This window comes from Aphanomyces invadans, assembly GCF_000520115.1.
Source record: "Aphanomyces invadans strain NJM9701 unplaced genomic scaffold supercont1.44, whole genome shotgun sequence".
Classification (NCBI taxonomy): Eukaryota; Oomycota; class Saprolegniomycetes; order Saprolegniales; family Verrucalvaceae; genus Aphanomyces; species Aphanomyces invadans.
Genome location: NW_008580189.1, coordinates 508,500 through 521,778, shown reverse-complemented (window position 1 = coordinate 521,778; position 13,279 = coordinate 508,500). Strand labels below are relative to the sequence as shown.

The window sequence follows — 13,279 nt, the reverse complement described above, 5'->3', positions numbered from 1 at the left end:
CTATGATAAGTAATATCTCCAGAAATTGATTAACTGCGAGAACTTCGTATTTTGTGCTGTGTCCAAGTCGGGGGGACTTCAGTAAAAATACTTCGTAGTACCTCACGTACGTTCAACTTGGACGATCGTGAGAAATATTTCCACTCGTTGGGTGATCTTGAGAAATACCCGATCAGAAGTACAAGCGAATATACATTACAAAAACAAAATCACGACCGATAAAGAATACAAACTTCAAGTCGAGGTGCAGGCTATTGTAACATAGTATCACTCGAACTTTGGAGTTCTATAGTGCGAAGATGAGCTAAACTCGGGAGTTGAATTTAACGTAGATTTTTTATGGATTTTGCTGTCGATATATTTTTGTGAAATTGTCTAGTGAAAATGTAGCATTCACACAAGAATTGATGCGCAACAAATTTTGTAACGTAAGGGACCAATTGTTTGTGCACTTTTTGAGACCTCAAGGTAGACTTCATGTTACTCAGCGTAGAGGCATCAAATTCAAACTCCAAAATGCGCCTCATGAAGCTGAGACAACGAGCAATTCGACAGGGCACATTACCTGTCCAATTGCGAGTCTTGCGACTTCCAAAAGTGAAAGAATGTAAGCAAATTCAGCTAGCACGATACGACCAATTGTTTGTGCACTATTTAAACTTCCGTTTTGTATGCAAAATTGCATATATTTTTCGCGCATAGGGTAACAAGTGTCAAGAGGTAAACATCAGACAAACGGAGGTATTTCATTTACACAGGTTGGCCACGCTCCAATTTTGACAAGCACAAGCCCTGGAATGCACGGACAAGTATGTATGCAGTATTACACGACAACCTCACTGTTGCTAATCCTAATCTGACCGTCAGGCAAAGGTTTTAAGCCACGTATCGCTGCGGTGGCGGCCCATTCCAACACAACCTTCGACAAGGTGATTCGCTTCCCTCTCTTCCCATGCCTCCCACGCTTTTCTTGTAGGGACGCCTTCAACTTGGCCGCAGCCAGTCGCTCTTCTTTGGTCTTGTCGATCTCGTTCAAGAGATCCAAGGTAAGGATTCTTCCACCGACGTCAATTCGTTTGCGCTGAGACTTTTTTTTCTTCGCATTCGCAGGCAAGGACAGCATCTCGGTCCTCAAGACCTGACGCCGCTCAATCCAGAAGGCGTCCAGGTACGATCTTGGTACACCACCGTCTTTAAAAAGGTTGTAGCGTTTCATCATGTTCTCGATTGAAACAGGCCAGAGCCCAGTGGAAGTAAATCCACTAACAACATTTGTAGGCAACATTCGCGCCTTCCAAGCTGCGGACGCGATGCGGAGGGCCGATGCCTTCGAAATGGAGTGAAGATCGCCAGTATCTATTGTTACATCAGTGCCCGATTTTAATCGTAAAAATGCGTACCATCATTGATCATTCCATCAAAAATTGCTCTACGGATTTCAGTATTATACGGGCCAAACACAGCAACATCCAGTGGTTGAAATAAATGCGTAGCATTTGAAGGAAGACAAAGCAAGATAATTTTCATTGAGGTACATAATTCAACAATTGCTTGTGAATAATGGGATGCTAGACCGTCGAAAATCAACAAAACTGGGCGAGAAACATTGAGGGTTTTTGAAAAATGTTTAATCCACTCCGTGAAAGATTCCTCATTCATGAAACCCATTGGGGAGGTAGAAATTGTTGCATTTTACACCGAACACTCCGCTCTCAATATTTTTTCAACCGTGTCACCAGGAAACAGAAACAATGGGGGCAATACAACACCAGAAGCACTAGCACATGCAACAATAGACAAGTGAAAATTCGGACAAACTGATTTAGCCCACACATTTTGGGATCCCTTCAGCGCAATAACAGAACTTCCCTTTTTGCGTGACGTAAACGCCGTCTCGTCCATGTTGAATATGCGCTCAGCAGTGAGACCGTATTCGGATATCGTCTTCGACAGTGTCTCGTGCAAGCGCTCGACACCTGCGGGGTCGACGGAGTTTCTTGCATGACTGGTGACTTGAGCAATTCGGCGGGTCAAAATCGGGTGACGCTGACGGAAGCGCTTGTACTAACCACTTGACAATCTTGTGTGTGAGGGGTCGATCTTCCGCATCAGCTGCGATGCCTTGATCATGACTGCTTGACGAACGAGAGGGTATCCATCACGTTGCATTGCCGTTATCAAGGAAACAAGATCATCTTCGCAACTCTTTGCTAGCGCAGTCTTCGGACCAGGACGCCGTCGCGCGCGGTCCTTTCCGGACTTCTCAGCGCGAGCATGCATCATCAGTGTATTGTAAGGTATATGTGTGGCACTTGACACTTGCTTCCCACTAGTACCATCCAACACACGACGGACGGCATCGTCCAATTCCTTGCGTTTGTACCGGAACCGTGGGTGTGCCATCGTGGCGCCAATTGACAAGTGCCGTATGACATTATGGAGGATTTGCCGCGACATTTTTACGCTCTCGGATTGGGTGGTTTTGGAGCACAATCAATTGGTCCGTGCACAATTAATTGGTCTCTTACGTTAGTGTAAAACTCACACAGATGTATTGGACAGATTTCGCTACAAGATTTTTCCTGTGAACTTTCCCTGTGGAGCCTTTGTCAGATCTCACAGGGAAATTTGCTGCCAAAATTTTCCTGTGAAGTCTGCCCCACAGGGATGACAAATCCACACAAGGCAGCCAATAGAAATCATTTGCCCCACAGGCCACCCATAGGATGAGCGAGGTAGAAGGAAGCAAGCGAAAGACAGCTTACCGCTTCACCACTCAAGTTGACATTGATCTCCTCAAGGAGGCCATGTTCGTATGCCCACATGATGCTCCGTATGGACAAGCTTCTGCTCGATGGGAAGAAATTGCCGAGCACATGCGACAATTACATGGTCCCGACTTGACGACGGCTGGATGCCGTAAGCGCCTCGATGATCTCATTGCGGCATTCAAGAAGGATACTGTCAAATCATTGCGAGCGTCAGGCACCGAGGAGGAGTACAACGAGAGGGACCAGCTCCTTCAAGACCTTGCAGATATGGTTTGTGACCTCGTTTGATCCCTCTGACAACATGCACTGTAGATGGAGAACGCTGTCAGGGCCAAGAAAGCGTTGAAGGACGAGAAAATCAAGAAGCAAGACAAGCGAGAGTCGGACGGCCATCGAGTCCGCGAGGCAGCTCTCGTAACATTGAAACGCAAGGCGGAGGCAAACGGTCTTGATGAAGACCCAGGTCCGTCAAAGGTGAAAGAAGCGAAGGGGCCGTCGGCGCTGAAGGATGCTGCCTCTGCCGTTGTCGACATTATGTCGATGATCGATGCGTCGAACGAATTCAAGCGAGCCGAGCTTGAAGCCAAGAGGGAGTCAAATGCGTTGCTGCAGCGGAAAGTAGAGCTTGAAGAACAGCGATACCTGCTTGACAAGGCCGAAAGGGAAGCAAGATTTGCTCTTGAACAACAAGAGCGTCAATCACAACTCCAGTTCATGCAAAGCACTATTGACTTGCTTAGTGGTTTGGCGAAGAAGTTGTGTGAGAGTTAACTCAAAAAACAATTTTGTATTTTTAATCTTTGGCGCTTTTCAAGTAAGTACTCACTTGGGGTTGGTTTCTAGATGCCGAAGTAACTGGATATTTGGTTACCTCCTCGCATGCAGGTATGAATATTTGTCAGGAGTACCGCAACAGAGTACTGCATCCCAACCGCCTGCAACCACAGTTTTTGATTGCCCTTGTAGTCCACAAATGTCCACAGCTTGCGAACAATGCCGAAACCCCACTCTACGCTCACTCGAACGGCACTCATTTGACGATTGAATTCTGCTTCTTGAGCGTTCAAAGATGCCCCTTTAAACCCAGATATAATCACATCATTGTTCCCATAAGCAGGATCTCCGTAAATTACATACTGACTTCTATTGACAAAGAGTCTGTCTTGCAAATTTTCAACCAAATTGCTTCTGGCCAAGAGGTAAGCGTCATGACGTGATCCTGGCTCCGGCCCATGCAAGTGAACGATAATTCCATCGGGCGAGGTGACAGCTTGGTACTTCAGGGCATGTTTCCGCTACATATATGACAGTCAACTACTTGACGATACCCACCGACTCACCTTGTGCCCATTGAAGGCCGCTTTTTGAACCTTTTTGCCCGGTCTGCATATCTCGCGGACGGTCCCGTCGATGAATCCAATGCATGTTTCCAGCGGGGCTCCTGCACGATGAATGGCATCGCCGCAAAGCTTCATCCATTGACCATCTAATCGTCTGTGGTCCCAACGCAGCAATGAGGAGAATTCGGTGTGGATGTGCAGCATGACTGAGTTTGCAATGCATGACAGGGCTTCTCGACTTCGCCCAAACGTTTCCGTCATCGATCCAAGACGATGCGGCCAAGCTAACCGATTCAAAAGGATGCAAAGAGCTTCGAGAGCGGTTGCTCGGTGCCTGCTTGGGCTTACAATCGTGTCCGGGAGGCGAAGCAGTTTAACGAGCTCGACGATCTCCCACTTGCTGAAGCGAAATTTAAAGAGGCAGTCTGCATCCGTCTGAGCGGCAAAGTCAAATCGAGTACTTGGGATAGTGATTGCACGGGACGTCTGAACCATACATGTCAATAGAAGAGCCGCAAGTGGCAACAAGAGCGCTTCGTTGTTCGTCATTGCCTGGCGACTGACAATTTTCCTGTAGCGAAATCACTTCACCACAGGAAATTTCCTGTGAGACTTTTTGTAAATTCTTGCAGTGAAATTCGTGTGGATTCTATTTGCGAATCTGTCTATTATATACTTCGAAGTATATATTCTCTTGATTTGGAATATGATCGAGTCCAAGGTCTGAGGAATGTCGTGCTTTTCGCACCGAAACTTGAAGCCGCAGTCTTGCTCGCTCTGCCCAGCGAAGGCGAAGCGAGCTCTTGGAATCAGTATTGCTTTGGAATCGCCATCCAATGTGTTCCAGCGCTACAGCCAGCGTTGCAGGCAGCGTCCAAGCTGCCAAGTCAACGTGCCATCGATAATTGTGAACTGTCCCGTAGCAAACAACAGCAGTAACACATACATGTCCCCTGTGGAAGGCAAGTGGAACTCCACGCGCGATAATATCACTCGACATATTGTGAAATGTACTGTACTATTTGCTAACAGGCAAGTTTTGGCAAAAACGTACATTTTCGTTCCATAAAAAATATATTGTAGTACATGGAAACTTGACGAGGAACACAGGCCGGTCCTCGTCGGACACACGACTCTGGAAACAACCTGACACAGAATGGCATGTCAGCAACTGACAGCCTGGGCGATCACAACGTCCATCGCGCGAGAGGATCGTCGGTCAGAGGGAGTTCGGGCGCTGTATATGACGCCACCCATGTCGCTGTCACTCTAAGAAGGGAAAGAGTCTTCCGTTAAGATGGACAATACGACTTTGAGGGCACAGACACACACCTACAGTATCGTGCTCCGGTTGCAGCAGTCCTGGCCTTTCCTTCTACTGCAGTCCATGGCGTAGAGAGGGCCGCTGGTGCCACCACCTCATGCGATGCTCTTGTTCAGGATCCGACCTTGGTGAATTACTGTATTTTGATTGGCTGGGTGTGGTCATCGCACGCATCTGATTGGTGAAAACACTTTCAATTCCCAGAACATCGCCAGAATTCTTCTTCCGGCACCCTCGCGGCCGCCATGGGAGGAGAACCGACGACGGTGGCCGAGAGCATGCCGACGACAGCCACAACGACAGCTCCTATGGCTAGTAGCAACGCGGTTGCTGCCACGCCATCCAGTGACGCGACGTCAACGTCACCGAAAACGTCCCCATCGTCGACGCCGAAACGATCGCCTCGACAACAAGAACCGTACTATTGGGTCAAGCACACAACGTTCCTCCAGCGCAACGTGTCGTACATTTGCCAGAATATCAACGGCCCATGCCCACTTCTCGCGATCTGCAACGTCCTTCTCCTTCGCGGCCACGTGAGCATCGACGCCGTGCTGCACACGTCTGGAACGTCCAGCTACATATTCGCGCGCGATGTCGTCCACATAGTCGAAAACAGACTTCTTCACACGAATCGCAACTTCAACGAGGTAAAACATGCCTGATCCATCATCACTCACGTCGTCGACCCCATGCGTCGATCTGTCCACCAGGCCGAACGGGTCCTCTTGAACGAGGTGGTGGCCTTGTTGCAAACGCTCCAAGTCGGCCTCGACGTGAATGTGCAGTTCCACGATATCTGCGCCTTTGAATACACCAACGCCTGCGCGATCTTCGATCTCCTCGACATGCGCCTCGTCCATGGCTGGGTTGTCGATCCCCAGGACACAGTCGCGTATTCTCTCCTGGTACGTCATGCACGACTCGGTTGGTCGTGTGGAATGGGTGGGAGTGGCCTAGCCTCTCGAACCACGTACATGCATCTCCTTTGTCGGGAGGCGACGTCATGTGTTGCTCTTGCTATGCCATGAGGATGACTCCTGTGATGCGAACCCATGCCGCTCCCGTCGTGCTTGTTGATATGTGTTTTACGAATGGCCATTGCGACCTGATTGCATGTGCCCATGGCCCGAACGAGTTGCAGGATGATGGAAGCAATAATCATGTGTGTTTGGTTCATCCACGTCGATGGAGTTGTTGTTGTGGTAGCGGCCAATGTCATCCGCGCGACCGTGTGTAGGCGCACAAGTCGTACAATCAGGTCGTCGACCAGCTCATTGACTACCACAGCATGTGCGCGGCGCCAAAGGAGCAGACGCTTCCGACCCTGATGAAGGAGCGCAGCCTGTCGATGGACGACGCGGCGCTCAAGCTGAATCAAATCGCCGCCAACGGTCCCGTCATCGATGCGTTCTTGGCCGACAGCGCCACTCAATTGACGTACGTTGGGTTGATTCGACTCCACGAACACATGAAGGAGCGGGAACTGGCCGTGTTTTTCCGAAACAACCACTTTGCCACGATCTTCAAGGTACGCATGGAAGCGCGTGGCGCAGCCCCGTCCGTCGCTCGCGCCGCCGTGCACACCGACTCATGCAGACCTGGGACGGCGGATGCTTGTAGATGGAAGGCGCGTTGTATTTGCTTGTCACGGACACTGGGTACTTCGACGAGCCCCACGTCATTTGGGAAAAGCTCGAACAGGTGCCTCTATCCTCGTGCATACGAATGCGCGGCGCATGGAGTGGTCGTTTGCCGTGTCGATGACGGGCTCCACGCATTCGCTCACACGTGGTCCGGGTGGTGTAGATTGACGGCGACTCGGAGTACTACACGATGACGTTTGCACCTGTGGTTGGGGACACAACCAAGCAAAAAGAGTTGCTGCAGCCTCCATCGTCGGGAACTGTTCACGACGAGGCTCCGCTGGTCGCGCCAGTGCCTGCTCCGCGACCCGCTGTCCCATCGCGCGATAGTCCGTCGATCGCGGCAGCCGCAACACTAGCGTACGGTGCACGTTGGTCTACATTGCAATCGTGTTCGACGAAAACTTGGATGGTAGGGACGATTATGCGTTGGCGTTGAAGCTGCAGCAAGAAGAAGATGAAGCCGACGCGCTATTCGTACGCCATGCCAAGCGACCAAGCCCTCAAGGAACGACAAAAAACAGCCCCACGGGCATGGCAGCGCCGCCGCTGCGGCCATCGTCGCCAGCTCGACAAAGTGAGGCGGTGACGTCGATCGTTCGACCCCAGCAGCCTCCACCACTACGTCCTGGCGGCAGCAACGACCCGTCGCTGTTGATTTTAACGGCAGAAGAACTCCAGGTACGAAAGGACACTGAAGCGTGATCGGGTCGTCATCCGGGTTGTAGATGCAAGCGGACGCCGAGCGCCATTACAACCAACAGCGACGGATGCAGTTGGGTCAGCCGCCAAGCGCCGGCGCGCCTTCACGGCGGCAGAGCGGTGTCGCCGGCACCGCAGACAATTGCAGTGTGATGTGACCAAATTTGATGTGCTGCCAAAGTCCATGTGCTCGAACACGCAAGACGAGAAAAAAACTATCAAAGCGCGCTCAAAGCACTTGCATGACGCAGGGAGTCCGACCGCACAACGAATGCCCGTCGACCAAGTCGACCAGTTGATTGAAACAAACTCGACCGAGTCACGCATGTCGTCCATGTAAAACAAAACGACGGTGCGGGGGCGTTTCGATTGGGGCGCATGCCCCACAAGACATGCATCTTGCCAACACGGTCGTTGTAGCGATCGGTGCATGGGGCAGTCGGATAGCTGACAAGTGGTCGCATATCTCGTTTGTCGTAGAGGCGCATTGCTGGCGACTCTTTGGACAGCAATGACGCGCCAGGTATTATTCCAATCGAACACGTACGTACAACATGCGGGGGAACGAATGATCGTTCCCGTGGAGCGCAGACGACGCCGGTCCACCAGAAAAGCATCCCCGTGGATGGCGCGATGACCAACCACGCCGTTCGTTGCGGTTCTTTGTGCTCGGGACGCATGACAAACTTGGCCGGAGAGCGCGTTCAGGGGTGGCGGCCGCGTTAGGTGTTGTTTGTGCGCGGTAGAGCACGCCACGATGGAACCCTCGAACGTTGGCAGTCGTTGCACAAAGCGCCCGGTCGCCATTTTCGTTCAAGTGTTGCGACAAAGTCGTTTGGCGGCGCGCACGTCGTGTGCACGCACGCTGAAAATCGCCGTGGTGGCTTGCTGGCGTCGCACTGGCTTACGCATCCCGTCGCGCGCTGCTGCTTTACGCCGACGTTGTTTACGCGATATCGCGCGCGGCCAGTGTGTCGGGTGGAAGTGGATCGAGACAACCACATCGAGGCCGCGCCCCACTTGAGCGACGTCGTCGCACACCTCGATTCGTGACCCCGATGACGCCCACCACTTGGTTTCAGGCCATCCGCCACATCGCGGCCGTCGTCTTGGGATGTATCTCCTCCCTTGACGGCATGTGGCTATTGCAAAGTTGAACGGCAGACGGCTTGCAAGGTCGAGATCGCACCAACGTCACAAGCAGAGGCGACCACGTCTCGTACGCCGACACACTCGTTTCAACAAGAACGTGGTGTACGCTGGGACGACTTCGCGCTGGGCATGACACGCATTCGCGAGTTCGGGCCACCCTGTCTGGTCTCAACGTGCATGTCTCGACATCGGCAAAGTTCGACATCCATCCTCTCTCCAAGGAAGCGGTCGTTGGGTGATTGACCTGGTCATGCGGGCTACAGCGCAGTCGACGATGGTGTACCAGCATGGGGACACGTGGCATGAACGAGCGTCATGCGCCACTGCCAAGCGTCGTATGTGGTCCGAGTCGCCAAACTCGACAGCGGTTCCTGTGCCGTGGGTGCCCGGACAACGTGCCACGGAGCACACCAACGAGTGCGACGAAAACAGGACGAGTGGGCTATCGCAGCGGACGCAGTCGTCGGTCGGCATGCCAGCATAACAACCGAGATATCGCGTGCATGGGGAAGACGAGTCGATCCTGCGCAGTCGACGGCCATCCCATCCTTCACGGCCATTGCGTGACCATTGCGGCATGGCAGTGCATGCCAGCAGCAAATGACGTCCATTCGAAGCACCACAGCACACACTTCCCTCCATCATGGACACAGTGTCGTGCGACCGGACAAAGCGTCTGAATTCGATCGTTTAGTCAGTGCATCGCGCGGTACGGTCGGTGGTGTGCCGTCCGCACACTGCGAGGCACCGAGAGACACGTCGTTGCGAGTTAAGTAGCCACATCGCCGCCGCCGCCGCCAGTGTCGTTGTCACTGGCGTCTTTCGCACGGACACCATCGTGTCGTTTCTGAAAGAGCTGGCCGAGCACGGCATCGGCGTCGGCTACTTCGTCCACGTTGGCTTGGCTCAATGTCCAATGCATCTTGGCCCATTCTTGCCGCGTGAGCTTGAACCTACGACGCCGTGATGAACAACAAAATGCGCGCCTTGGATCTCGACACGTACTTGGCGCCTTTGACAACATGGGCCACGTCATACTCCAACTCGAACGGGTCCTCAATCATGAGGCGCGCGTGATATTTCCACTGCGCCTTCTCCGCCTTGAACAGCGGTCTACCGCGAGTCGGCATGGTGGCACGTTTATCGAGTCAAAGGCCGTACCGCGCCATTCGAATCGACACCACATGCGACGCGTAGTCGAACGATGTGTCGAAATACTGAAACAAACCTACGACAACGTGGACAACGTCGAGCGACGCGCGGTATACCGAGCCAGAGCTGGGCCACGGACTGCGTGTTGGCCGCGGCAAACTGATGCAGCCACTGCCACTGCATGTCCTGGACGGGGTCGAAAAAGTAGGTTTCTATCGACTCCGATGGTCAGTCGCTGCCATCGCGTTGCCTAGAGACGCCGGTCGTGGCGATCGAATCCATCACGCCCATGCCTGTCGAGGACGACAGCACATGCACCAACATGCCGCAACAAGAACGCGAATGCACAACACCGCATCGACTCTCGACATTTGCCACCACCACGACGATGTGGTTCGATGTCCATTCGACACACGCCACTTTCAAGCCACGTCCCGATTGCATGCACCACGATATGGCGGCAACACACGACCAGAGAACGCATGGAGCCACGAAAGAGACAAGAGAGCACGCGATCCGATAGACACTTGGTCGTACCGTGGCCTTGAAACACCACCGAGGGCAACCCGCTCTCGTCCAGGCGCTCCGTCAACGCACATGTCGGGCTTCGAAAACGACAGGGCGGGTCGCCACGCAAGCATCCGCATCGAATCGCGCCTACGTGGAAAAAACGGCGCGGCGAGTCAAGCCATGCGCCACCTCGTCCGACGTCCCCGAAACACAGTGATACATCCCAGACACTACCTTGCCACGTCGGGGGCAGTGTTTGCAGGACGGGGAGCACCGGTGGCTCCGTTCGCTGTGACCCGAGTGAGCACTCATGCCGCGTGCGTTGAACCGTGCGTACCTGCAAATAATGCAGCAGCAAGAGGATGTAGCCGTACGAACTCAGCGTGCCATCCGCGGCGTTGTTGATGCCGCGCTGCTTGACCCAGTGCTTGAGAAGATACGCGAGTTGCCGGACGCGCGGGTCTGCCACATGAGCGCACTTGGTGGCGAGCCATCGACACTAAAACGTGTGTACCGATCAACGCGTACGTGCGTAGGAGGCGCGTGTTGCGCAGGGCCAGGGCATTCTCGACTGCGCAAGCCACATCATGTTGGTCTGCTGGCTGTTGATACATCGGCCATACCGCACACGTCGCACTCGATCGTCGACGCAATGTCTTGGAACATCACAATGGGAATGCGCGCCGTGAGGCGGGCCGTATCTAGACAGACAAGGATAACTTGGCGCGGTCACAGCGACCAGGAAACGTACCCACGTGCGCAAACTGGGTGGGAGGAAGCCGTGCAATGAGGAGCTGCAGCAGCCGCTGCTTGATCTTGGGGTCTTGCACGGGAGGCTGCACGACCTACAGCCAGCCACATGCCAGTCGTCTGTGAAGTGCTCTCGACCCCCCCCCTGGCGCACCAAGCACATGTCCATGTCGCTCGCCATGGACCCGAAAAAGTTGTTGGATGAACCAAACACGTCCAGCGCGACCTAGAATGCGCCTGCCATTGAACGCACGCGTCCGGCCGCCGCCCACGTGCATGGATGGCTACCGTTGTGTTGGGCGGCGTCGGAATCGTTTGAACGACCGCGCTGACCCGCTCGTAGATGGTTTGGCGGGTGGCGGAGAACGCAGCCAAATCAGGCATGAGTTGACGGCACAAATCGTCCATCCAGACGTTGGTGGCGACGTGGAGCGCGGGCCACCACGTGGACAACGTCGTTTCTGTCCATGCATGCTCTCACAAACGTGCACGGCCATGAGTTTTTCGTACCCTGCGGCCGCACGCCGACGTGCACCGACCAAAAGTCTTGCTTGGCGGCAAACGACGAAAAGTATCGATCGACGACCTACACCCCATATCCCGCCTCGAACATCAAATCGCTTGGCAAACGAACGCAAACGAACCCCGCAGTACTCGTGGCGCTGCGCAAAGTCAATGGCTTGGTGCGTCGCGGGGTCCACGATGTCCCAGACGTGGCCTACACTCGTGGTCAAACTGGTCCTGGGTCGTTCAAACTCGTCGTACGGTTGGCTTCGACCGTGTGGAGAAAAGATCGCAGCGCGCCATGGACGCTGCTCTCGGCACCGTCGTCGGCTTTGTCATGCCACCTACACGCATCTCAACCACCCATTTCTCGCTCCAACGTGGCATAACATGTTGATTTGCGTACTCTTCCATATCCCACCGAAGCTCCAAGAGGCGCGTCAAGAGTCCGCTAAGGCGGGCTCCATGCGCTGGATACAGCGTCGGCACGGCCTCCAGGACCTGCAGACATGTTTGTGTGGCGTTGACTAGATTCTCGTACCCTGGCATATGCCATGATGGCCGCCACGGCAGCTTGGATGTCCTGGGTCGCGACGGCATGGTCGAGCTTGGATTCAAGGGTGTTTGAGCTTTCCTCAAAGTATCTAGGACCACGCAACCAAGTAAGACGTACGAAAGACGTGGTGGTGTACGGGAGATTCACGGCAACGGTCAGCGGCATCGCTGGCAGCACGAGCGACTCGGGCGACAGCTCGTCGTACACGCGAAACTCAAACTCGCCGATCGTTTTTGGCGCCCGAACTTGGACGCGCGTCGACGTCGACCCTTGGAAATGCAGCGATCGAATGAAGATGGGCCGCGACTGGTCCTTGAGACTCGCTCGGAACAGACCGAGGACGAGCGTGCGCGGGTGCGGCGTGGCCGTCCATGGCAAGTGCACGGCGATCTTCACCGACTGGTTCGTAAACGATCGAGAGGGGTGGACTTGGATGCCACCGTCACGAGAGACCGTTGGCGCTGGTGGTGCCGTCAACCCACCGCTTTGAAGATGCTGGCCAAGAGGAGGAGACCATGAGGCACCACAACACGGCACGGCCGAGGAGGACGTACGTGGAGAATAGCAGCACCACCAGACAAGGGGGCATCCCTAGCCTCACCATCGCGGCCACGTTGGGCCAAACGTATCGATTCGAGAGCTTCTCCCAAGTTGGAGACGTCGCTTCCGTGTTTACCCGGCCTACGCCGACGTGGCGGCGTTGCTGCTGCGGCACCACCGTCATGCGTGGGGTTTGCCATCAAAAAATACTTCAATTAATCCGCATAAAATCATCATCAATAATACTTCCTCTGTTCGAGTTTACTGGCAACATTTCTTTTTCAAGTGACCCCAAAAATCCATTTTTGCGCCAAACTTGATGAGCCATATCA

General features: G+C 53.8%; 3 protein-coding genes across 12 annotated transcripts; 2 read left to right on the top strand and 1 right to left on the bottom strand.

Annotated features, from left to right (window-relative positions):
- Positions 1-2,726: 2,726 nt before the first annotated feature.
- On the top strand, positions 2,727-3,542 carry H310_12894 (hypothetical protein; the record flags this gene model as incomplete). Its single annotated transcript, XM_008880153.1, has 2 exons — positions 2,727-3,041; positions 3,084-3,542. 2 exons carry the CDS (start codon positions 2,727-2,729, stop codon positions 3,540-3,542), a joined length of 774 nt encoding a protein of 257 aa, XP_008878375.1.
- Positions 3,543-5,636: 2,094 nt separating this feature from the next.
- Positions 5,637-8,338, top strand: H310_12893. 2 transcript variants are annotated; one of them, XM_008880152.1, is made up of 7 exons: positions 5,637-6,085; positions 6,149-6,343; positions 6,676-6,966; positions 7,059-7,139; positions 7,245-7,441; positions 7,498-7,762; positions 7,810-8,338. In XM_008880152.1, exons 1-7 carry the CDS (start codon positions 5,681-5,683, stop codon positions 7,939-7,941), a joined length of 1,566 nt encoding a protein of 521 aa, XP_008878374.1. In that variant the 5' UTR covers positions 5,637-5,680; the 3' UTR covers positions 7,942-8,338. The 2 variants fall into 2 exon arrangements, with proteins under 2 accessions (XP_008878374.1, XP_008878373.1); XM_008880151.1 differs by having other exon boundaries at positions 5,637-6,343.
- Positions 8,339-9,593: 1,255 nt separating this feature from the next.
- Positions 9,594-13,155, bottom strand: H310_12892 (hypothetical protein). Of its 9 annotated transcripts, XM_008880147.1 has the most exons (19): positions 12,962-13,155; positions 12,544-12,902; positions 12,393-12,495; positions 12,258-12,352; positions 12,113-12,195; positions 11,992-12,065; positions 11,858-11,933; positions 11,636-11,808; positions 11,502-11,573; positions 11,349-11,442; positions 11,221-11,298; positions 11,112-11,168; positions 10,935-11,059; positions 10,832-10,886; positions 10,625-10,744; positions 10,204-10,299; positions 10,097-10,163; positions 9,941-10,048; positions 9,594-9,888 (listed from the first exon to the last, which is right to left on the bottom strand). In XM_008880147.1, exons 1-19 carry the CDS (start codon positions 13,145-13,147, stop codon positions 9,705-9,707), a joined length of 2,205 nt encoding a protein of 734 aa, XP_008878369.1. In that variant the 5' UTR covers positions 13,148-13,155; the 3' UTR covers positions 9,594-9,704. The 9 variants fall into 9 exon arrangements, with proteins under 9 accessions (XP_008878369.1, XP_008878372.1, XP_008878365.1 ...); XM_008880150.1 differs by having other exon boundaries at positions 10,625-10,886; XM_008880143.1 differs by having other exon boundaries at positions 10,097-10,299.
- Between the last annotated feature and the right edge of the window lie 124 nt (positions 13,156-13,279).

What these genes read in the sequence shown, in the direction of transcription:
- H310_12893 (XM_008880152.1), top strand. Translation starts at nt 5,681, where the DNA reads ATGGGAGGAGAACCGACGACGGTGGCCGAGAGCATGCCGACGACAGCC. An exon ending in CGAATCGCAACTTCAACGAG is followed by an intron (nt 6,086 to 6,148) that starts GTAAAACATGCC and finishes TCTGTCCACCAG; the next exon opens with GCCGAACGGGTCCTCTTGAA. An exon ending in CAGTCGCGTATTCTCTCCTG is followed by an intron (nt 6,344 to 6,675) that starts GTACGTCATGCA and finishes GACCGTGTGTAG; the next exon opens with GCGCACAAGTCGTACAATCA.
- H310_12892 (XM_008880150.1), bottom strand. Translation starts at nt 13,147, where the DNA reads ATGGCAAACCCCACGCATGACGGTGGTGCCGCAGCAGCAACGCCGCCA. An exon ending in AGCGCCACGAGTACTGCGGG is followed by an intron (nt 11,934 to 11,991) that starts GTTCGTTTGCGT and finishes TATGGGGTGTAG; the next exon opens with GTCGTCGATCGATACTTTTC. An exon ending in CGTGGCCCAGCTCTGGCTCG is followed by an intron (nt 10,164 to 10,203) that starts GTATACCGCGCG and finishes ACGTTGTCGTAG; the next exon opens with GTTTGTTTCAGTATTTCGAC.